The 24,456-nt window shown below is 36.4% G+C and overlaps 1 protein-coding gene across 1 annotated transcript in view; it reads left to right on the top strand.

The window, feature by feature from the left end:
- CHSY1 (chondroitin sulfate synthase 1) overlaps positions 1–23,644 on the top strand; it is an 81,325-nt gene extending 57,681 nt beyond the window's left edge. Inside the window, exon 3 of the mRNA XM_027852038.1 lies at positions 20,992–23,644. Within this exon, the coding sequence (XP_027707839.1) occupies positions 20,992–22,584 (1,593 nt within the window). The 3' untranslated portion in view covers positions 22,585–23,644. The remainder of the gene's footprint in view (positions 1–20,991) is intronic.
- The last annotated feature ends 812 nt before the right edge of the window (positions 23,645–24,456 follow it).

Here is a 24,456-nt window from a genome sequence, read left to right as displayed (position 1 = left end):
TGCTCTATCCACTGCACCACTCAGCTGCCTCCAGGAAAATTTTTTTAAAAATTATTAATAAACATGCCTGGAAGAAAATGAAATAAAAAGAAAAGAGATTGCATTACCAGCCAATGCCATGGTGGAGAACTACCTTGAAGAATTCTCTGGTACTGCTGCCTTTGTAAATAGTGGGATTAGGCAGTTCTCTCTCGTTCAATTAAAAGAGGAGGTTAAGAAATGAGACAGAAGCAAGGTCATTGCCCACCAGTATGATGGTCAAATATGTTCATTTCCCTGTTTGGGCATTTCTAAAGATTCCTTCAGAACTTTCTATAATTTGGATATTGACCTTATATTGGAAACCAGTGACCTATGATAGCCTTCTGCCATTTTTGCCTTTTGTCTTTCTCTGCTTAAAAGTAAAAAATTTTATCTTGTCTCCTAAAGAGTCAAAGTAGATTTGTTAAGCCCAATTTTATGAAATTGGTATGTTCTAACAGAATTGGCTATAATATGAAGCTTCAGTAAAATGTATTTTTATTACTAACGTTGAAAGCATGTTTTCATTTTTTTAAACCTCAAATTGCAAAGAGAACTGAAAGAAACATATACACAATAGTATAAATGAAGATAGCAACAGAATTCAAATCAAATATTACAGCTGATGTCAGTTCCATATTACCATGATTAAAATATATTTCACTTCCTTTTTGTTAAGAAGTAGTAAACTGTAATAATTTGTGTTAAAAAAAAGTTAAATGTGCTATTAGTCACAATCATTATATTGGATTTTAAAAATGCATTTTATTGGAGTCTTTTGTCATTATATTATTCATTCCTGGGGAAGTATCCTGCCATTCCTTCACTCTTCTTCCCTTTTGAACCCTCACTTGAAATAAAGAAAAATAAGGAAAAGCCTAATACAATGACTACATTTAATACAGTATACAACATTCTGTCAGAGTAGTCTGTAGGCTCTTAAAATTAAATGATTTTTCTTACCTTTTTTGTTTTTGTTTAAGTGAGAAAGAGCTATTGGATTGGGCAAGGATTGATGGTACTATAAAGTGATTGTGTCAAAATAAAATATATCAATTTTTAAAATTTAAACTCCAACAGATGGAGTCCTTGATTTAGAGAAGAACATAACTAGATCAGGATTGATGTCATGACCTTGGGATGTGGACTATTATTATACTGAGTACTTCTATAATTTTTTTTTAACAATTTAGTGATCTTGGAGCTCTCTGCAGTTCTCTTATGCTATAGTCCTCAGATCTTTCTCAAATCACAGAAAATCTTTAGGCCTGGTGATCCCCTTCACTGATATTTCTGTCATAGAACCTTTCCTTAATTTATCTAAGCATTTGCATTGTTCATTAGGGCTGCATTGCCACACAACATCACACTTTCCCTTATAGGTACTGCTAAGGAATAGAATCAGAATGTTAGTATAGTGATCATCTATTCTGATCCCTTCATGTAACTGATAACCCCTTTCAGTTTCTTTAAATGATTTGTCAGGGTCACACAGCTAATAAAGTAGGATTCAAATCTTGGTCATCTGACTCTAGTGTTCATCCCATGAGCATTGTATTTTTACATAAATTATGCAACAGCTTCTTAGAGTTTGAAACTTCAGTTTCTATAAAATGAACTTTATTAATACATGATATATTTAAAATTCTGGGTTTTTTAAAAAAGGAAAACAAGTTTGCTTAAAGTGAGGGATATAATAAACTATATAAATTTTGAAAATTTCTTCAAGTAAATATTTAGATTTTGAAAATATTTTATCTTGCAGAGTTGTCATGGGATTAGAATTTTAATTATGTAGTTAGCAGGAGTGAACAAATGTGGAAGCATTGAAGGGAGGAATAGAAGAGATTAGAATGAAAGTATATCATGGGGTTAGTAGTCTGAACCCCCATCCGAGGAACAATAGTAATTAATGTGATTGGTATTTTAGTATCTCTTTTATATGGTGGTTTCTAAGTGTAAACCCTCTTAGTCCTCCTTCAGTCTTTAGGGACATTGTGAAATAATGTCTCCCAAATATAGTGTCATTTCTTATTGCTTCTGATCCTTACAGAGTTCTATTCCACCTTCCAGTTTATCTAAGGCCTACCTGTCCCTCGGGGTCTAACTCAAGTCCTTTCTTCTATGAAGGACTCTTCAAGTTGTCCCAGTCCACAGTGTCCTTTACTCAAAGAGCACCTACTGTCTGCGACACATTTGGCATTTGTTCTATGCGTCTGGTCACATATTTTTTAAAAATGTATGTGTTCTCTTTTTCCAGTTAGTGTATAAGTTCCTTGAGGGTAAGGAAACTGTGTTTTATACTGCTTAATAGCACTAAGCTTAGCCTAGTGCTTTACATGTAGTAGATGTGTAGCAGATGTCTGATAGTAGCATAGAACAGTTGAATCATGTAGCTGTTCATAGGCAAAACCTATTGGTGTTGAGCTCCTTCCATGTTTTTTTTTTTCATTTTGTTGCTCTATAGAAGTCTTAAATTCTTAAAACAGAGTTTCTGAATGACATTTTTGTTTTTAACATTATCTTCATTTCCAAATATATCCCATCCCTACTGGGTGGGGGGGGAAGGAGGGAGAAGGGAAGACTCAGAGTCAGAGGGAGTGTCAGCAAAGCCAATCAACCTATCAGCTGAGTCTTACAGTTTATGTAGTGTTTCATACTACTTCCCTTCTGCAGAGAATTGAGGAAGATGTATTTTCTCAACTCTTCTTTAGGACTAAGCTTCTTGGTCATTGTAATCATGTACCATTCACTTTTGTTTATTAGGGGAAGAAGTCTTAAATTATTAACAACCTTATATTTTTGTGCTAAATTTAATTCTGAATTATTTAACAATGAATCAGACCATTCCTAAATTGTTCTAAATTATCATTTCTATATTAGTACTAGGAACATGGACCTAGAGTGAGAAGGAACCACTGAGGCCCAGGGAAGCTAAGTAACTAGCCTAAGGTAGTAAGTGTCAGAGGTTGGATTTGAATCCAGGTTCTCTTATTCCAGAACCAATGTTCTTTCCACTATACTATGCTCTCTCAAAGAAGAATATGTACTTAATCTTCCACCACCAGAACAAAAGGAAAAAACCAAGAACTCAAGGATCACTTTGACCATAGCTGGTTGTTTCCAGTTTCCTCTCAATTGTACTTTCAAAAAAATGGCACCAGTTGATAGAGCACCAGCACTGATACCAGTGGTACAAGTAGTGCTAGTTTATTTCTAAACACACAGAAATTAAACCAGATCTAAAAGCAGACAGGAATTTCTGTGACAGAATATGAATGGATATGACTCTTAGCAAACTTCAGGCTAGTATAATCCCAGTTCCACAAAATGCCTTATCACAATATTTAAATGACCAAATAACTCCTAGAACCTGTTTAAAAGGTTGAAAATACATTTAACACAGTGAGTTAAACCTGTTCAGAACTCAGAAAAATGTATGCTTAAAGAAGAATAGAAACAGTACACAGTTGGTGGTTTAGAAATTAGTGACAGTATCAGACCTAATGTTGTTTTCTTTGATTTGCTCTGTTTTTGTATTGTGACAAAAAGGACATGTAATGAAAGTCCTGCACAGTATGTTTAAACTAAAGATTAAATTTAGGATAATTGATTCTTATTCACAACTAGACTCCAAATTACTTGGGAATTCAGTACCTTTCAAATTTGTTATGGAATAATTTGTGTTCCTGAAACTTATTTTTTTTTTAATGAAGGAGGCAACATTGTTTGGAATTCAGGAGTATGGGAGGCACTGAGGAATCAAGTTTGACAGTTCATAGGAAGCCAAGTAAAATGGTTCTACGTATCATCTTTAAAAAAAAAAACCTTAAACCTAATACCATTTTTTCTTAAGAGAAATTTGTTGTTATTTACTAATTTGCTAAAAATTTACCAAACCAAATTCTATTCAGTACTTTTTTGGTCTACTACTTTTATAACATAATTCAAAATTGCAGCATCAGAATATAGATAACTTAAAATATTTTATAGCATTGGCAGTGCTTTAATTTCTAAATTTGGAAGTTTTTGAAAATACTTTTTATGAAAGAGTCATTATGTTATATTTATTGCCCCAGAAGTTATTAAAATGTGCTGTTATGAATTTCACGTTCTTTCCATAACCATTCTTATTTTATGGTAGAGTTGGAGACTAGGTTTTTACAGGGTGGGAACAGTTCTCAGGAATGTATTGTTACCCTTTAATGCTCCAAATATAGTGTTCCTCAGTGAAGACAGAATCCTGTAATACTCTAGTAACTTCAGCCACACTAGTGGTGATGGAAGAACAGAGGCTTGTAATCATAAAATGAAATGTATAGCAACCTTTTTGTTATTCCATGTAGATTCATAGAATTTTAGAGTTCGAAGGGATTGGGATCATCTAGTCCATTTCCTTCATTTTACAAATGAAGAAATGGAGGGCCAGAGAAGTTGCTCAAAAGTCCCATAAGAAAATCAGTACTAGACTTGGAGAGTAATTGCAAGTTCTTTTAGTCAAGTAACGCTTTTATCAGAGTTATTTGGTTTTTTTTTTTGTTACATTTGTAAGGGTCCTTAAAGGCTCAATCAGTCATTGACCACTTATTAAGTATTTTCGATGTGCCCATCACTATGCTAGGTCATAGGAATACAAAGACAAAAATGAAACCTCTCCTCCTCTTGAGGAAGATTTCTCTCTATCTGGCCTAACAACATGCACTTAGATAAGTCAATGCAAGATACATGCACAAAGTAAATATGAGAAAATCTTGGGGTAGGGGAGGGAGTACTAGCAACTGAAGAAATCTGGAAACGCTTGATGTAGGTGGTTGGAGCTTGAGCTGAGAGTTGAAGGAAATTAGAAATTCTAAGGAACAAAAGTAAAGAGGGATTTTTGTTTACTAAACGCAGCTATTTGGGGTGCACAAAAGGCCTTGTCCATTGAATGTACATGAAGAATAATGGAGAGAAAAGAATCAAAATTCCCCAGATGTCAGCATCCTGGTGCAAAGTCCCTCTTTACCCTTTGCTAGGTAAGGCTCTGCCTCTGTATACATGTTTTCCACATATATAAATTAATCCCCAGTCTCTTGCAACAGTTTTAATCTTGTAATTCCAGGTGCCTTCTGGGTATCTCTACCTAGATGCCCCACCAGTGCCCAAATTTAACTTGTCCAAAACTGAACTGTCATCCACACTCCTTCTTACTTCCATTCCTCAACAAAATCTGAACCTCCCTCTAATTTTTCCATTTCTGTTTGGTGCAGCATCATCTTTGTAGTCTCCCGTGTCCACGGTTTTGGAATCATTTCCTTTTTTTAACCCTCAATTTTATTATTTTATTCTGAACTTCAACACCAAATAAAATTGGCATTTCTATATATGTGTGTATATATACATTTACACATATATATGCTTTTCTATGTATAATGTATAATATATATAAAACAGCAAATATTTATTATAGACAGTTTACTTATAATAAATTCAACATGTAACTTTTTTTATTCTAAAAAGAAACTTTGTTCATTGCATTTCAACGGTGGAGGAGATCAGCACAATTACCCATTCATTTCTTAAAAGGAGAAATGTGTGTTGAGGGAAGAGAAGGAAGAGAAGTTTGTTTCCCTGAGCCCTTGGGGCACAGAAGGTCCAAAGGAAGCCAGCCCTTGATTATGACTGTAGAGAATTGTCTACCTAGTGATCTATGAGATTAGATACATTTGCTAGAAGAGACAAATTATGGTTAAGGCAACTGTTATTTTTGCCTGTAGGCAATTCACCTGCTCTTAAAGAACTGCCCTTGGGAAGAAGAGATGGTGAAGAGTATAGAGATATTTCTGCAGGCACATTCTTCAAGGAAATGAAGATATGCCATCATTGAACATTTCCATTTCCGTAGTATTAGATGTACAGCTCAACCTATTGATTCCTTTAAAAAAGACAAAAAAGAAAAAAATTTTAAATTGCATCCTCCATTAGTGGATATTCTGGTAACCATCACATTGCTGGCTGCCACCACTCTCTCCCAGTGCCATGGAGAAGTCTAGCTCAGGGCAACAGCATATAATTTTCAAAGCTGTCTTGATTGTGATTTCTTCTAGCCTTCCTTCTGTTCTGTTTTGTGCATTTTTTAAAAATTGCTTTAGTGACTCTCATTTTTTTTTTGTTAACTCTATCCCTAACTTGCTTCTTCCTCCCACCCCTACTCCCCTTTTGTAGTCATTTTGAATTCTCTCTTCCTTATTTCTAATGTGTATTCAATTGCCAAGGCCTATTGATTCTGTCTCATTCATTTTTCTTATATCCTTTCGTTGCCATTCAAACTGCTACCACATTACTTTTTTCCTTCCCTCTTAATATGTATTATTGTAGTAGCCATCTAGCTGGTCATATTGTGTCCAGTTTATCTCTCCAATCTATTCTCTATTCTACTGTCCACGTAATCTTCCTAATACTGTTCTGTTTATGTCACTCATATTCAAAAACCATCTGTGGCTATACCCGCCTTACCTGCTGAGTAAACTATAAATTCGTTGTTCAGGGTCCTTCACAATTTGTCTGGAGTCTGTCTGCTTTTTCAGCCTTATTTGATATTACGTCCTTTCATGTGATCCACTTTCTGTCCCAACTGGACTTCTTACCATTCCCCATTTTCATTCTGCCTTCTTCTGTTTCATTACTTCTCTCCCCGCCAGTGCTAAAAGTGTACTTGTCTTCTATACACACCCACACAAATACATCTGTCTGTCTGTTGCTCTTTCTACCAAGTCAAAATTCAGGTGGCACCTTCTCCAATTTCCCATGATGTTTGGACCTCTCCTTTTCACTTCCCTCATTTGCAGTTTTATCATAGTGGGTAACACATACATACTTGCATGCATGCATACATACATACATATACGCACCCCTAGACGGTAAGCCTCTTGAGAGCAGAGCCTGTATGATGTCATCTTTGTATTCCCAGTGCCTAGAATGCCAAAAAGGATTAAATTGAAATGTGTCAAACTGTATCTTTAGGATTTGCAGCAGCAGCTTAATCTGGAGCTATGAGTTAATTCCTTAGGGGCTGTTTGGTGGCTGCTGGCCAGGTACATATAAATTACCTTATTTTTATGTCTGTTTTTTTCCCATGTGCTGCCTTTTTTTCCCCTGTGAGTTTTTCTTGAATATAACACAACATTGTTTTCACTCAAAATTTTTGGGGTTTAGCCAATGGTACCCATAACAACTATACCACAGTTTAAATATTTAGTCTGTAACAGAATGAAGGCTTCAACAGGTTTAAAGTAAATAGTAATCAATAAAAATTTACTCTTCTTTATAATACTACCTTTAGAGCACTCAAAACACTCTCAAAGGAATTAATAATGACCATAGAAAGAGTCTCTTAAAAAACTGTAAAATTATTATTAATGGTTTGAGGACAAATTTTCCTAGCAGATACTCAATAGTCAATTTGTCATGCTAATAAGCTTTAACTTCTAATGGAAACTTTTAATGAAAAACCATTAATAGTGTAATATCCATTTCTGTTACTTAAATTTTTGCCTATCTTCTGTTTCTACATTTTTTATAGCCAAGCTGAAAATGTATGTAAATGTGTTTATATTAATGTATCAAGACTAGGAGGGGAAGAAATTGTAGTAGTAATTTAGTATACAGTAAACCCAGTATACTAGGTTAAAAAAATCTTCAATCTTTTTTATAATTTCAGAATATTTTCTAACGGAATGGACCAAGTGGAGGAATATGATTATTCATGTGTAGGAAATGGTTTCCCCCCAAAATAAATGATTAATAATATTCCTTCATTTGGCACTTTAAGGCTTACAAAGAAATAACTTTCAGAACTCTGAGCATTTAACTTAAGAAATTATCTTTTTTCTAATGACCATCCTCATTACCAGGTGAATTTTTTGTTTTCTTTCTTTTTTCTTCCTTTCTTTCTTTCTTCCTTCCTTCCTTTTGTGCCTCACACAAGTCACTTGTGCAGTTGTCTATTTAGATATAACATGTTTGTGATCTTCATTAGTGGAGGTAGTGCCCTCAATCAAAATCAGCTTTTCTTTTGAGTAACATTAGTAACTCTTAAAAACATAAAGAACATAAAAACATAACTTTAGTTATTCTTTAAGTTCTTACTATGTTTCTCCTTTTAAATTTAATAAGTCACTTGTTTCAAACCTTAGTGCCTCTAAGTGTGCCTCTACTTCCTTTCTTCTCATTCTCTTAACGTTGCAGTCTAGCTTCAGATCTCATCAGTCAGCCAAAACTGTTTCTCCAAAGTTACTAATGATCTCATAATTACCAAATCCAATGGTTTTTCCGCAGTCCTCATCTCTCTTGACCTCTGCAGCCTTTGATGCTGTTGATCTTCCTCTTCTCCTTGACGTTCTCTTCTCTCTAGGTTTTCAGGACACTTCTCTCTACTGGTTCTCATCCTATCTATCCGACCAGTCCTCGATTCACTTTTGCTGGATCTTCATTCAGGTCACTCCCACTAACTGTGGGTATGCCACAGGACTCTATACTGGGCCCTCTTCTTCCTCTATACTATTTCACTTGAATCATTTATCATCCCTATGCTTATTATTCTCAAATGCACAGCCCTAACTTTTCTTGCATTTCCAGCTGCTTGTTAGACATCTCCAACTGGAGGTCCTGTAGACATGTTAAAATGTCCAAAACTGAACTCATCTTTCCCCCCAAACCCTCCCCTCTTCCGACTTCCCTGTTACTTTTGAAGGCACCAGCCTTCTTCCAGTTGCCCAGCCTCATAACGTAGGTGTCATCCTCAACTCTTCACTCTCTCTCACCCTACGTATCCAAATGGTGCCAAGTACTGTCGATTTTACCTTCACAGCATCTCATGTATGCACTCTTCTCTCCTCCGACACTGCCATTACCATAGTATAGGACTGCATCACCTAACAATTGGGCTGTTGCAGTAGCTTGTTAGTTAGTCTGCCTGTCACAAATATCTCACCCACTCTAGTCTATCCTCCAGTCAGTTGTTAAAGTAAGTTTTCTAAAGCATAAGGCTGACCATGTTATCTCCCTACTTAATGATTTCCAACTTGTTCCCTCCAGTTCACCTCCAGGATCAAATGTCAGATCATCTGTTTGGTATTCAAAACTCTTCATAATCTTCCTCTTCTCCTCCCACTTTTCTAGTCTTCTTATACCTGATTATACCTTCCACTGGTTCACATACTCTGTAATCCAGTGACTGATCTTGTGGTTACTCGAGCAAGATCCTCCATCTCCCCTCTCTGGGCATTTTCACTGGCTGTCCCTCATACCTGGAATATTCTCCGTCCTCATCTCTGCCTCTTGACTGCCTGGACTTTCCTCAAGTTCCAATTAAAATTCCACCTTCTACAGAAAGTTTTTCTTGATCTCTTAATTCTAGTGCCTTCCATTTATCGATCATTTCCAATTTATCCTGCGTACAATTTGTTTGTATAGAGTTGTATTCATGTCATCTCATTAGACTCTGGGTTCCTTGAGATCAGGGACCATTTTTAATCTCTCTTTGTATCCCCAACACTTAGCACAATGCCTGGCACATAGTAGGCACTTGATAAATGTTTATTGTCGGACTGACTGACCATGCCAAAAAATGAAAATGTCTACAGCCAAGAAATCTTATCATGAGTGTATGTGTATGCTTATTAATTATTGGAAAGTGATATCAAGCACAGAAGTTACATGATTCTGTTGGTACTTAGCAACCTAGCAGGGCATTTTCTTTTCACTCACCATTCTGTAGGAATACTTTAGCAACCTATATTTTATTGGTGCGCACAGATGCAGATTGCAATGCTCCCGTGACTTAGTAAGTTTGATACAACTCACTTGATTTCCCTGTGCTGTGTCCAAGACAATTCAGTAAGCAATTTAACTCTACTACAAGCACCTTCTATGTGACAAAATCAGTCACTTTCTTTGAGGAGCTTACTTTCTACTGGGGAAATTAAAGCAATAAAGAGCTAAGTACATACATGAAAGTATAGAGAAGGAGTTGCAATGCAGGCATATCTTGGAGATTTTGCAGGTTCAGTTCCAGACCACTGCAATAAAATGAATATCGCAAGAAAGTAAGTCACATGCATTTTTTGGTTTCTTGGTGCATATAAAAGTTATGTTTACACTATACACTTTATACTAGTAAGTATACAATAGTATTATGTCTAAACAAACAATGTACATACCTTAATTTAAACATACTTATCTGCAAAAAAAAAAAATGCTAACCATTGTATGAGCCTTCAGGAAGTCATAATCTTTTTGCTGGTGGAGGGTCTTGCCACAGTGTCGATGGCTGCTAACTGATCAAGGTAGTGGTTGCTGAACTTTGAGGTGGCTGTGGCAATTTCTTAAAATGAGACAACAATGAAGTTTGCCATATTGATTGACTCTTCCTTTCACTTGAATACTCAGAGGCCATTGTAGAGTTATTAATTGGCCTGTTTTCAATATTCTTTTGTCTCAGGGAATAGGGAGGCTCAGGGGGAGGGAGAGAGATGGGGGAATGGCTGGTCAGTGGAACAGTCATAACACACAGTATTTATTGATAAGTTCACCGTTGTATGTGGGTGCAGTTTGTGCTGCCCCAAAACAATTACAATAGTAACACCAAAAATCACTGATCACAGATCACTATAACAGGTGTAACAATAACAAAAATAAAAGAGTTTGAAATAGTGTGAGAATTACCAGAATCTGACACAGAGACACAGTGTCAGCCTGTGCTGTTGGGGAAATGGGCACCAATTGACTTAGCTTCATGCAGGGTTGCCACAAATCTTTGATTTGTAAAAAATGCAATATCTGTGAAGCGCAGTAAGACAAGGTATGCCTGTACTGATTAGGAGAATCAGGAAGGGTTTCCTGTATGAGAGTGGGATATGAGAGTGGGATATAAGCTGAGCCTTTAGGGAAGCTAGGGATTTTAAGAGTCGGAGGTCGAGATAGAATGCATTCTAGGTAAGGGTAGAGGCACCCCATGCAAAGGCACAAAGGAGGGAGATGAAATTTGGTTAACAGCAAATAGTCCAGTTTGACCAAAATGTATAGTATGTAAGGGGGAGCGATAAGCCTGGCTCCAAGGCTGGAGCCAGATTGTGATGAATTTTTTTTTAATGGTAATTTTTATTTATTTTTCTGTTTTCAACATTTACTTCCACAAGATTTTGAGTTCCAAATTTTCACCCCATCTTGCCCCTCCCCCCACCCCAAGATGGCATGCATTCTAAATACCCCTTCCCCTCTATCTCTCCCCCCTTCTCTTATCCCCTTTCTCTTCAATTTTCCTGTAGGGCAGGATGGATTTCTATACCCCATTTCCTGTATTTCTTATTTCCCAGTTGCATGTGAAAACTTTTTTTTTAAACATGTGATTTTAAATCTTTGGGTTCCAAATTTTCTCCCTTCCTCCCTCCCCACCCACCCTCATTGATAAGGCAAGCAACTAAATATAGGTTATATATGTGCAGTTATGCAGAACACTTCCATAGTAGACATGCTGTGAAAAACTAACTCTATTTCCCTTAATCCTATCCTGCCCCCCCCCATTTATTCTATTCTTTCTTTTGACCCTGTCCCTCCTCAGAAGTATTTGCTTCTGATTACTCCCTTTCCCAATCTGCCCTCCTCTCTATCATTCCCCTACTTTCTTGTCCCCTTCCCCTCCTATTTTCCTGTAGGGTAAGACAGATTTCCATACCCAATTGAGTGTGTATGTTATTCCCTCCTTAAGTCAAATCCTATGAGAATAAGATTCACTCATTCCCTCTCACCTTCCTCCGTTTCCCCTCCACTGTAAGAGCCTTTTCTTTTCTGTTTGTTTGGTTTTTTTTGTGGGATAATTTACCCCGTTCTACCTCTCCTTTTCTCCTTCTCCTAGTATATTCCTCTCTCACCCCTTAATTTTATTCTCCAGATATGACCCCTTCATTTTCAACTCACCCTGTGCCCTCTATCTATCTATCAATATCTATATATACATACATATAATTTTTTCCCCTCCAACTACCCTAATACTGACAAAGGTCTCATGAGTTACAGATATCATCTTTCCATATAGGAATGTAAACAGTTCAACCTTAACAAGTCTCTTATGATTTTCTCTTTCCTGTTTACCTCTTCATGTTTCACTCGAGTCTTGTATTTGAAAATCAAATTTTCTATTCAACTCTGGTCTTTTCATCAAGAATGCTTGAAAGTCCTCTATTTCACTGAATGACCATTTTTTCCCCCTGCAGGATTATACTCAGTTTTGCTGGGTGTGACGGATTTTTAAATGCCAGACTATAATTCTACTTTATCTTGGAGGCAATAAGAAGGAAGTCACTAAAGATTTCTGAGCAGTTGGATGATGTGGTCAGGCCTGCATTTTAGAAATGTTAATTTGGCAGCTGTATAGAAAATGGTTTGGAGAAGGGAGAGACAGAAAGAAGTAATTAGGAGATTATTACAATAGTCCAGGAGAGAGGTGGTCTTGTTTTGAAAAGTCTGATCTTGGATTGCGGCTCTGTGAAAAGAGACAATATGACAGACAAGATTTGTTGCAAAGGTATAATCAATAAAACTTGTTATCTGATTACATAAGGGGTGAAAGGATTAGTGAAGGAGAGGGATGAGTTGAAGGTGATTCAGAGGTTGTGAACCTGGGTGGGTGACTGAAAGAATGGGGCACCCTCAAAGGCCACCTCCTCCACAACCCTCTCACCAGCTGCTTCACCACTAAACTGGCACCTCTCCCTCACCCTCCATTTTCCCCTCCCCTGTTCGGGAACTATGAAGCATGATTATATCAACTGTGCAATTGTTCCTGCATGGGTTATGTCACCCTATTCCCCCTACTCGCCATCACTGTGACTTTCTCCGCTTCTATCCATTAGCATGTAAACTCCTTGATGATAGGGACTGTCTTTGCTTTTGGATTTGTATCCTCCAGTGTTTAGCACAGTGCTAGGCACATAGTAAGTGCTTAAGAAATTATTTTTCATTCAAGTTTATAGGAATAGTGATTGTAGGAGATTAAAGTGCAGTCTCTTTTGCATGAGATGCCTAAAGGACATTCTGTTGCAGTATGCCATGCCACACAGCAGTTGGTGATGTAGGACTGGAAATGTCTTAAAAGAGAAATCAATGCTGGGTGTATAGTCTCGGAAGTCACTTTTTAGAGATGATAATTGATATTTGAACCTTTGGAAGCTGATTAAATTGCCAAGAGAGGACGTAGAGAAAAGAAAAGAAGAGGGCCCAGGTCAGAGCCTTGGGAGACAATCTGCAGTTGAGCAGCAGAACATGAATGATGATCCAGCAAAGAGTCTGAGAAGGAACAGTAAAACAAACAGAACAAGAAGCAGTGTCACACATAAAAAGCAAGGGAGAAGAGACTGGCCAAAAGTGTCAAGAAGGATGCGGACCAAGGAGAGGCAGCTGGATTTAGCAGTAAAGAGATTGTTGATAGCCCTGGAGAGAGCAGCTTCCAATGAGTTGTGGTAGCAGGAGTTTTTCATTGTTACTAATATTTATTAACATTGTTAACAAATGGCTATTTTTCAGATTTTTTTTTGTCATTTTAATGCTACTTGAGAAGACATGAATGAGGCATAGTGGTCAAATTCCTAATGACTACTGCCTATTTCTGATCATTTGTGTGAGGGCACTAATTGCTGTACTGAAATTGCTTTTTTACTCTCGTAATTACCAGCTTAGATGATCCTTTCTCAGTCCTCATCCTCTTTGGCACATCTGTTACATTTGAAATTGTTGATCTCCTTCTCTTCCTGGATGCTTTACCTTTAGGTTTTTGTGACACTCTTCTCTTGGTTCTCCTCCTGGCTGTCTGACTGCGCTGTTGACAGTCTTCTTTGCTGGCTCATCATTCATCTCTCACCCCCCCTTGCTGTGGCTACGCTCCAGGATTCTGTTACAGGCCCTCTTCTTTTCCCCTTCTGCAGCAGGTTTCATGAACCTCTTTTGCAGTCTGATGAAGCCTATGGAAGCCGCCTTCTCAGAATGTTTTTAAATGCATAAAAGATTGTTGTTGTTGAGTCGTTTCAGTTGTGTCTGACTCTTCATGAACACATTTGGAATTTTCTTGGCAAACATACTGGAAATTGCTATTTCCTTCTCCAGTTCATTTTACAGATGAGGAAACTGAGGCAAGCAGGGTTAAGTGACATGTCCAAGGTCATATAGGTAGTAAGTAAGGTCCAATTTGAACTCAGGAAGTTGAGTCTACCTGACTTTAGGCCCAGAACTCTATCCACTGCACCAGCTAGCTGCATAAAGGATATAGAATCACAGAGGATTATAAAGGAAACCACTTATGTTAAAATACTACAGTTACCAAAAACTTTTTAATACGTTCACAGAACTCAGGTTAAGAACATTTGCTCTACAGTCTGAGTCACTTCATCATTTTCCATGGGCTTAACTATCACCTCTATGCAGATAATTCAAACATCTATATATTCAGCCCCAGTGTCTTCCCCACCTTCATCACCAGTTGTCTTCAAACTGGATTTCCCACAGACTTAATAAACTCAATATGTCCAAAATTGAACTCATCTTTTCTTCCAAACTCTCCTCTCTTCCAGACTTCCCTATTGCTAATTAAATCACTACCATCCTTCCTGTCTCCCAGGTTCACAACCTCAGCACTATCCTGCCCTCCTCACTCTTCCTCGCCATACATACATATATGTGTGTGTATGTGTATGTATCTGTTTAGTCACTTGACAAATATGCCATCTCTACCTTCACCTTGTATCTACCTTGTATCTACCATTTTCTGTCCACTCAGAAGCATACCCTCCTAGTTCAGACCTTCATTATCTCTTATCTAGATTATTGTAACAGCTTCCTAATTTGTTTCCCTGCCTCAGGTGTCTCTCCTACCCTCTCAGTCTATCCTATACACTGTTACCAAAATAATTTTCCTTAAACATAGATCTGATGATGTGATTCCTATAACTAGCCAATTCCAGTGCTTTCCTTTTGCCTGTAGGATAAAATAAAAAACCTTGTATAGTGTTTAAAGCCCTATAACCTATTCTTATTCTCTCTTTCTACCCTTATTAGATATTATTCCCCCTCCAGCTCTGTCTAGTCCAGCCAAACTGGTCTTCTCTCTGTTCCTCATACAAGATATTTATCTCCCATCTCTGTGTCTTTATATTGTCCATCCTCCATACCTTTGTACTCCCTCTTACCTCTGCCTAAGAGAATATGTTTCTTCTTTCAAAAAGGGAGTTCAGACACATTATCTTCTGCCCCCCCAAATGCTAGTATCCTCCCCAGACTACCTTGTATTTAATTACTTTCTGTAAATTTGCATTTATTAACTACTTATATGTGTTTATATATGTGCTTGTTTCACCCATTAGAAAGTAAGCTCACTGCAAGTGAGAATTATTTCATTCTTTGTATTTATATCCTCAGCACCTAGCAGAGCTGCCTGGCATGTAGTAGGCACTTAAAAATATTTATTGATTGTTGATTGACACGTGCTACTTTCAGGAAGAACCTAGAAATCCTTACTAGGACTTATGAAGTCCTAGGCAAGACAGTAGAGACATTGATGGTATTTTTTTTACGGCTGCTAATTTGTAGGCCAGATTTTAGTAAGGGAGAAGGAAAGCTGGCAAGTGAATAGCTGATTAAGAAAATGGTGAGAATGAGATTTAAATTTCTCAACCACGGTTTAAAATGTAGAATGGCCAAGGACTGAACATATACTTTGAAGGGTGTATAAATTTTCTAGAAGCTTGCAGCTTTGATTAAGAAGGCTATAAACCAAAAGGGTGAAAACAACCTGCATATAGGTACCAAGATAAATAACAGAAGTAGCAGCTGTAACATAGGAAGCTCAGTAGTAAAAAGACACCCACAAGAGACCAAGAAAGAAGCCAGCAGTGAAATTCATGACCTCAAGCTATCTATTGACATAACTGTATACAGAGTCAAGCTAACAAGTAAGATAAATAAGAGCCTAATTCAAGGAGGGGCAAATTTAACCTTTTAGCTATCAGTGAGACTTGGAATGATTCTCAGTCCAATCCAGGAAGGCCTAGGAAAGTATGTTGTCTTCAAAAGAGACAGAATGGAGGATAAAAGAGCATTGTATATTAAGAAGATACATTGATGTGAGGAACTAGAGTAGTAGCAAAACATGGTCGAGAACATGTGTGTAAAGGTCAGTGGAGGGAGGAACAGATGCAATACTTACGTAGAGAGGTACTCTAGTCAGCCTAGCGAAGAGAAAATAACACACATTTCTATAGTACTCTGCAAAATACCTTCTCTACAACAACCCTGTAATGTGGGTATTTGATACTTACATGGATCTATAATCCTTATTACTATGCTTAATTTAACACTTTCTAATGGTGCAGAAGGGCCTATGTGATTCCTGTCCATATCCTCCCATAAATCACTCACAGGTAAGTACCCTCCAGCCTAGAGTCCTTTCTCAGATCTCTTGGTGTTACATGGATAATCAGGGTAACAATGCTGGCTGCTTATTAGTTATGCTTCAGTCTTGCTTCATGACTGACCCACCTCCTTTTCTGGTCATACAGTGCCATGATGTTTTATGTTATTTCTGATGAACAATTCTTCATTAGTAATTTGTTTCTTTTTGCTCTGTTGTTGACCCACAACCATAATCCTTTAGAATGGATCAAACCTAATGGAATTAAATTTAATAAAGAGAAATGTGGAGTCCTAACTTGGATTAAAAAATTAAAGTACAAAACGGTATTTTACTTGTCCAAGATCTGGGACATCTAGTGGACTGCAAACTGAGTATAATTTATAGGTACAACATGGTGATTAAAACAGCTAACGTGAAAGCAATACATGGAAGTTTAAGAGAGGAAGATGTAGTATTTATCTAAAACTTCTAACAACTAGGCTGATTCAAAAGTGGGACAGACTCTCTTATCAGCCACAGACACATAATTGGCATAATGGATGGAGTGCTAGACTTCAAGTTCAAAGTCCTGAATTTTGTAAGACACTTACTATCTACGTGACCCTGGGCAAATCGCTTAACTTCTTAGCCTTAGCTTCTTAATTTGTAAAATGGGTATAACAGCACCTGCCTCATAGGATTGTGAGGATCAAATGAGGTGATATCTGTAAAGCACTCTGCAAACCTTAAATAAATTATTGTGATTATGTTCTACTCTTATGGGAAGTCTTTAAGTGAAGGATGTTATACAAGGATATTCCTGTATAGGTTGAACAAAATGATCTCTGAGATCCCTTCCAAATAAGATTATGTGATTTTCTTAAAGACTTAGAGTTCATCATTTAGTAAAAGCTTGAATTTTTAGTTTTAAAAAAATCACCACTTTACATTTGTATGATACTGAGAACTTTTTCAAGGTGCCTTCATATTGTCATTTTATCCTTCAAACAACTTTGTGAGATAGAAAAATAAGTAAGTACCTCTGTTTTGTAATAATAGCTTATCTTCATGTAACACTTTATTTTTGAAATACTTTCTTTAGAACTAAAAAAAATTAGGGACAATTACACAGATCCAAGATAAAATACAAATATGCTGATTTCGAGCCCAGTGTTCTTTCTGCTAGTCATGCTGACTTATAAATATTTTTGCATTGCTATAGTGAAAACCCAGTTATCTGAATAACATAAAAGCAACATGGTATAGTGGAAACAATAACGAATTTGGAGTTATGAGATTGGTTTCAGTTCCTGGTTCCATCATTTACTGGTTTTGTGACCTTGAGAAGCCCTGTAACTTTATATACTCAGTTATTTCATATGTAGGATAAGGATAAAAATCTGAATACCAGGGCTGTTTAAGTCAGGTCAAATCAACAGGGTTTTTTTTTGTTTTGTTTTGTTTTTTTGGCAGTTGGGGTTAAGTGACTTGCCCAGGGTCCAGTAAGTGTCAAGTGTTTGGTCTGAGGCTGGATTTGAACTCAGGTCCTCCTGACTTCAGGGCTGGTGCTCTATCCACTGTGCCACCTAGCTGCCCTAACAGTTATTTTTAAAATATTCCAGATACTACCCTAAGTATTGGGATTACAAATTCAAGCAAAAAGGAAGCAAATCTCTGCCCTCAAGGATCTTACATTCTAATGGGAAAACATACATAAAAAGGGAACCAAAAATGGAGGAGGGCATGGAAAAGGTACCCAGGTGGTGGCTGGATGGAAAATCCTGGAGAGTCAGGAGTGGAAAATTGGAGAGAAATAAAGGAGTGACCGTGACTTACTTGGACATTACATTAAGACTAGAGCTAGGGGCTAGGTCCCAACTATATTAATCTTTGTGTAAGGACCAGTCTTCTTAAACCTAGTCACTTGGTTTTGCAGCTGCCTTCTTATCTTATTGTACCAAAAGATTAATTTCCCCTTTATTCACTTTCCTCACCGGTTAGTCTTAGAATCAGAAGACCTGTTTTCCAGTGTTAGTTCCACAACCTACTGTGTGACAATGGAAAAGTCATTTATTGATAAACTGTTTAAGTTTCTGCATTTGTAAATAATGATAATGGTACTTGTACTATCTCCCTCAGAGTGTTCTTATAAGGAAAACACTTTGTAAACTTTCATTAAGGCATTATAGAAATATGAGCTATCATTCCTTTCTGTTGCCTCATGAGATCTTTGCTTTCTCTATTGTAATTTTACTTCTCCTGTTCAAGCCCAATACTCCTTGTCATTCAACTGTCTGTTTAAAGGAGAAATGAGAAAGAGACTGAGGAGGTAATAATTTTTCCAGACTAACTCTTCCAGTGCCAGAACATGAGCCTGAACCTGAAATCTCAGAATCTCTGCCTCTTAGAAGGATCTTCAGAAACCTGCCTAGCCAAGCATCCCAGCTGCAAAACACCCAAAGTAGTTGTGGTCTGATTTGATGATTTCCCCCTATATACTTTGCAAATATCTCCTTAGCTATATGATACAGTGCCTAAAATTCTGCTAGAGTCATTCATTATCAATCATACTAATTTGTTAAATCCTGAATGAAAATTTTCTTTTTGAACAACTAATAAATCAGTGTGAACCTGAATTAAAGCAATATTTCATTTAAGTGTTTTTTGTTTCGGAAATAGCAGTAGCTAAAGGAAACCACTCTCTTGTATAAAACTGTGCCCCTCCCTCCCCAAATTTAATTGGTACAGAATGTTACAAAATATCCAGGAAAAAAAACTGACAAAAATTTTCTAGCTCAGTACCTGGCTCTTCTCAGGTACTTGACTGGTTTTTCTCATTATTTTACTTTGGGACTCAGATGCTACTTTTGGCAAAAAGAAAAACTCCTACAAATTTCTGGCTCAAACTTGTGGGTTTTGTGCTTCCTGTTAACTGTGGTTAATTGAGAGTTAACTTGAGTAGTGTTTGATTAGAAGATAGTATTCAGTACCCGATTGAAGATTGCATACCTTAAGTACTCATTATTACACTAACCATTTGACTTTTGAGCAGGTAGATGCCAAATTATAGGTGTTTTATTTCTTTGTCTAATATATTTAACTTGAACTAAATTTCATTTGGCTGTTATCCCATCAGGTTGCCAGAGTTCTAAAGAATTGTTAAAATTGTAGCATTAAGAGACAGCAGCAATTAGAGCTAAAATTTTATCTCTGGTTTCTTTTGAAATAATTCAACTTTAATAATTAAATTTTCAGCCTATGCTATAAACTGCATGAAAATGGAAGCTTTTTTTATGTCAAATTGTTCTCCAGTATAATAGTTTTCAGATACATTGTAATTAGAATACTTTAAACTTGTGTCTGAATCTCAGAAATACTCATGAGGGAAGGGAACACAGAAAAGTATAAAAATAATCATAGTATAGTAAGAATACTTACAGTCAGGTCTCATTATTACTTCTTTTGCTCAGTTTGCTTTTGCTATCGAACATCTATTTTAAACTTTCAGTATCAGTTATATCTACTTATATAAATTAGCAATTTAATTTGTACAATGCTCTTTATATTTTTAAATCTTTTTAAATGATTAGGTTTTTCCTAAGGACTTTAAATATTTATTTTATTTAGTTATTCAGCTTTACTGAGGAATAAAACATAACTATTTAGTCTTTATTCTTTGAAGAGATTGGCTCACATTTGTGTTTCCCAGAGTCTGTTTTGTAAGAAGGATTTATGAGGATTCTGGCCTCATGTTCTTTGTCCTTTTTTATGACCCTTATAGCATGAAAGTCTAAAGGAGGTGAAAGCTGTTGCCTGCCACTTCAAAGAGGCTGCAACTTCAATATTTGAGTTTCTTTTTTGGGGGGATGGAGGTCTAAGAGGCTGTAGTTGCAGTATGTGGGTTTCTCTGGGGGAGGGAATTGGGGGTCTTTAAGATATTTCAAAGCATTACCAGATACCTGCCCTTTCTCATCCTGGAGATTTTTCTGGAGTTGCATGCAGTGGTAGCTTGTTACTATAAGAGGCATAGTGAGAGTTTTTGCTAACCCTACAATTTTGGGGGGATAGAGAAAGAAGACGAATAGCATCATACTGTTTACGTCCTCAGTTTGAGAAGTGTAGCGCTTGAGTTTCTTTAGTTAATGGTGAACATTTGTCTCAAGAATGCTAATTTAAGGATAATGTCTCTGTGTTACATCAGCAGGTACTCACTTATCTCCTTATGGAACATTCAGGAGCAACTTTCTGGAGATTCCAGACCATAACACTATATTAACTACAAACCTTGGATACCAAGTATAGAGATTACTGTTAAAAAATAATTATTTACATCTCTTCCTTAATTAGCTTTCTGTTAATATTTCCCAAAATTCTCTTACAGCTGGTCAAGTTATAACCAATGCATTTTATGTATTATGATTTATTCAGAAAGATTTATTCTTAAGGATCTTTACAGTGGGCTAATGTATAGATCAAGAATTGCTGAAGTAGAGCAGAATTAAAAATTATATAATATTAAAGTAATAACTTTGTTTATCTTGTTTTTAAACTAGATGCAGCAGCTATTTTATGAGAACTATGAACAGAACAAAAAGGGTTACATCCGAGATCTGCACAACAGCAAAATCCACCGAGCTATAACTTTACATCCCAACAAAAACCCTCCTTACCAATATAGACTGCATAGCTACATGTTGAGTCGCAAAATAGCTGAATTGCGTCACCGAACCATACAGCTCCACAGAGAAATTGTTCTGATGAGCAAATACAGTAACACAGAGATTCACAAAGAAGATCTCCAGTTGGGAATTCCACCTTCTTTTATGAGGTTCCAGCCACGCCAGCGTGAGGAGATTTTAGAATGGGAGTTTCTTACTGGAAAATATTTGTATTCAGCTACTGATGGTCAGCCCCCCAGGAGAGGAATGGACTCTTCTCAGAGAGAAGCTTTGGAAGACATTGTTATGCAAGTCATGGAAATGATCAATGCAAATGCTAAGACCAGGGGGCGAATTATTGATTTCAAGGAAATACAGTATGGTTATCGTAGAGTCAATCCTATGTATGGGGCTGAATACATTCTCGACCTTCTACTCCTATACAAAAAACATAAAGGGAAGAAAATGACTGTTCCTGTGAGAAGGCATGCCTACTTGCAGCAGACCTTCAGCAAGATCCAGTTTATGGAGCATGAAGAAATGGATGCCAAAGAATTGGCCAACAAAATTAACCAGGAATCTGGATCCTTATCTTTTCTCTCAAATTCCCTGAAGATGTTTGTTCCTTTTCAGCTTCCTGGATCAAAAAATGAAAACAAAGAACCCAAAGATACAAAGATAAATATCTTGATCCCTTTGTCTGGACGATTTGACATGTTTGTGAGATTTATGGGGAATTTTGAAAAGACATGTCTCATTCCAAATCAAAGTGTCAAGCTTGTTGTCTTACTTTTCAATTCTGACTCTAACCCTGACAAAGCAAAACAAGTAGAATTGATGAGAGATTATCGTGTTAAATATCCTAAAGCTGATATGCAGATTTTGCCAGTTTCTGGAGAATTCTCAAGAGCTCTGGCACTTGAAGTTGGATCTTCTCAGTTTAATAATGAATCTTTGCTGTTCTTCTGTGATGTTGACCTGGTGTTTACTACAGAATTCCTACAACGATGTCGAGCAAATACGGTTTTGGGCCAACAAATATATTTTCCAATCATCTTCAGCCAGTATGATCCAAAGATTGTTTATAGTGGGACAGTTCCCAGTGACAACCATTTTGCCTTCACTCAGAAAACTGGCTTCTGGAGAAACTATGGGTTTGGCATTACTTGTATTTATAAGGGAGATCTTGTTAGAGTAGGTGGCTTTGATGTTTCTATTCAAGGTTGGGGACTTGAGGATGTGGACCTTTTCAACAAAGTGGTTCAAGCTGGTTTGAAGACTTTTAGAAGCCAAGAAGTTGGAGTAGTCCATGTTCACCATCCTGTCTTTTGTGATCCTAATCTTGATCCCAAACAGTACAAAATGTGCTTAGGGTCTAAAGCATCAACGTATGGATCTACACAGCAGTTGGCTGAATTATGGCTAGAAAAAAATGACCCAAATTATGGGAAAAGCAGCAATAATAATGGCTCAGTGAGGACAGCCTGATGTCCAGCTCTGCTGGATAACTCTTTTTTTAATTATCTAATTTATTTTTAAAAGTTTTAATATGATAGGTCATTTTTGAAGTCCACACAAGGATATATTTTAGAAGTGATTTTCTTACAAAGAACTCCTTAGAGACTGAGCTTTTTGAACAAAAATGTGATCAATATTTGCCTTTGAACACATCTTGTTGAACATTATGTAGCAATCCTGCATAATTGTGACTTGAAATAGAACTATGATGAACAAAAAATCTTTTTTTTAACCTTTTCATTCCAGACTTCTTTGCTATGATTCTATAGTAGAGAACATGAACATTAATGCAAAGTATTATTGTAACAAAACACTGTACCTTTGGTAAATGTTCTGTTGTGACTGTTAACATTGCACAGATTCTACCTTTTTTCTTTTTCAAAAAGATTTTTATTTTTTAAAAAAGCCATTACATGTTCAAGTTTATAAAATAAGGAAATATGACGGTAGTTGTGTCATTATCTTCAAAATTACTTTCAAAGGTTATTTCACCCAAATTATAATTTTGTTGTGATTATGTAACTTTTGGGGAAGGGGAAGTGGGAAAAGCACAATATGTTATGTGGTTAATCATAGCAATTTGTTTGGCATTAAGTCCTAAATGGATTTGAATCATATTCCAAGGGGAATTTAGTATTTCTCCTTTCCTGGTCCTTTAAAGCTGAAAGGCAATATGTTAATATTTAGTCTGGCAATGCAGAATTATTGTTGCAAATCTAAAGTATGTAAGTAAACTTTAAAAAAAAATTCCCTCCCTAATGAGGACATTGGGGGAAAATATACAGTGTTCTGTATTTCTAACTGCATTCACTTTATCCCATTTGTGTTATGTTGAAAATGGTTATTTCATTCTTTGAAAACTGCTTTATTTTTCTGTATCTGATATACCTTTTAATTTATTTAATAACCATGGCATAGATTCCTGTCCTGTTTTTGAATGCCTGTTAGTTATTAATATTTGTGTGTATTAGGAATTTAAAAAAATCATTGTTAGTGTATGTCTTCTTTGCAGTAAACTGATCTCCAAAGAGTTCTTTTTGAAAAGTTTTTTTTTTCCCTCCCACCTATAATTTGTAGTCTTTTCATTTTACAAATTAAGTGATTTTGGACATTTTTGGTGCTCATACATTAAAGGAAAACAAGTCAAATGGATTTGTATATGATTGCATCCTAAAACTTAAATTTGTTTTAAAATTACAGGTTGAATGTGCCTTAATGAAAGGTCTTTTTTCATTTAGAGTTCAGACTGATAGAATTGCCATTTTAATACATCATTTGAGACCTACCTGCCTATGTGTAAATAGCTGGTTGCTCAGATGGAAAAATAAACTAGTGAATGATATTTTTTTATTTTACTTTTTAGCACCATTTAGTCTCATTATTCCTAGTTTAAATGAAGAATGTTGTTACATTTGGAGAGGAGGAGGGATAGCATACTTATTTTCAAGACTGACCAATGATAAAATGGTTCTTTGAGCTATAGTTTTTCTGTGAAACTAATTTATAAGTACTTATCCATGCATTTATTCATGGAATGAACTCTCCCTTTGTCTCTTCCTCATACTATCTAGTTAACTCTGTGTTCTGAGAGTTTTAGGATAGAGCTGTAGGATAAATTACATATTGTTGGCATATATAATCCAATAATAAAATAACATACACATGAGACCTTTGGTGCCAGGGCTCAGTAAACTTTTGTGGTAGAGTATTAAACTCCCAAAATAGGTATTTATAGCATAATTACTGTCAAGTCCCAAGATAATGATATTGTACTTTCAATGGGAATTGCTGTAATTCAATGTAATTGACAGTCTTTTTTATGGCAAATTTTAGCCTTTCCAG

This window comes from Vombatus ursinus, unplaced genomic scaffold (genome assembly GCF_900497805.2).
Source record: "Vombatus ursinus unplaced genomic scaffold, bare-nosed wombat genome assembly UNPS02009205.1, whole genome shotgun sequence".
In the NCBI taxonomy this organism is placed as follows: Eukaryota; Metazoa; Chordata; class Mammalia; order Diprotodontia; family Vombatidae; genus Vombatus; species Vombatus ursinus.
This window is presented reverse-complemented; position numbering and strand designations above follow the sequence as displayed.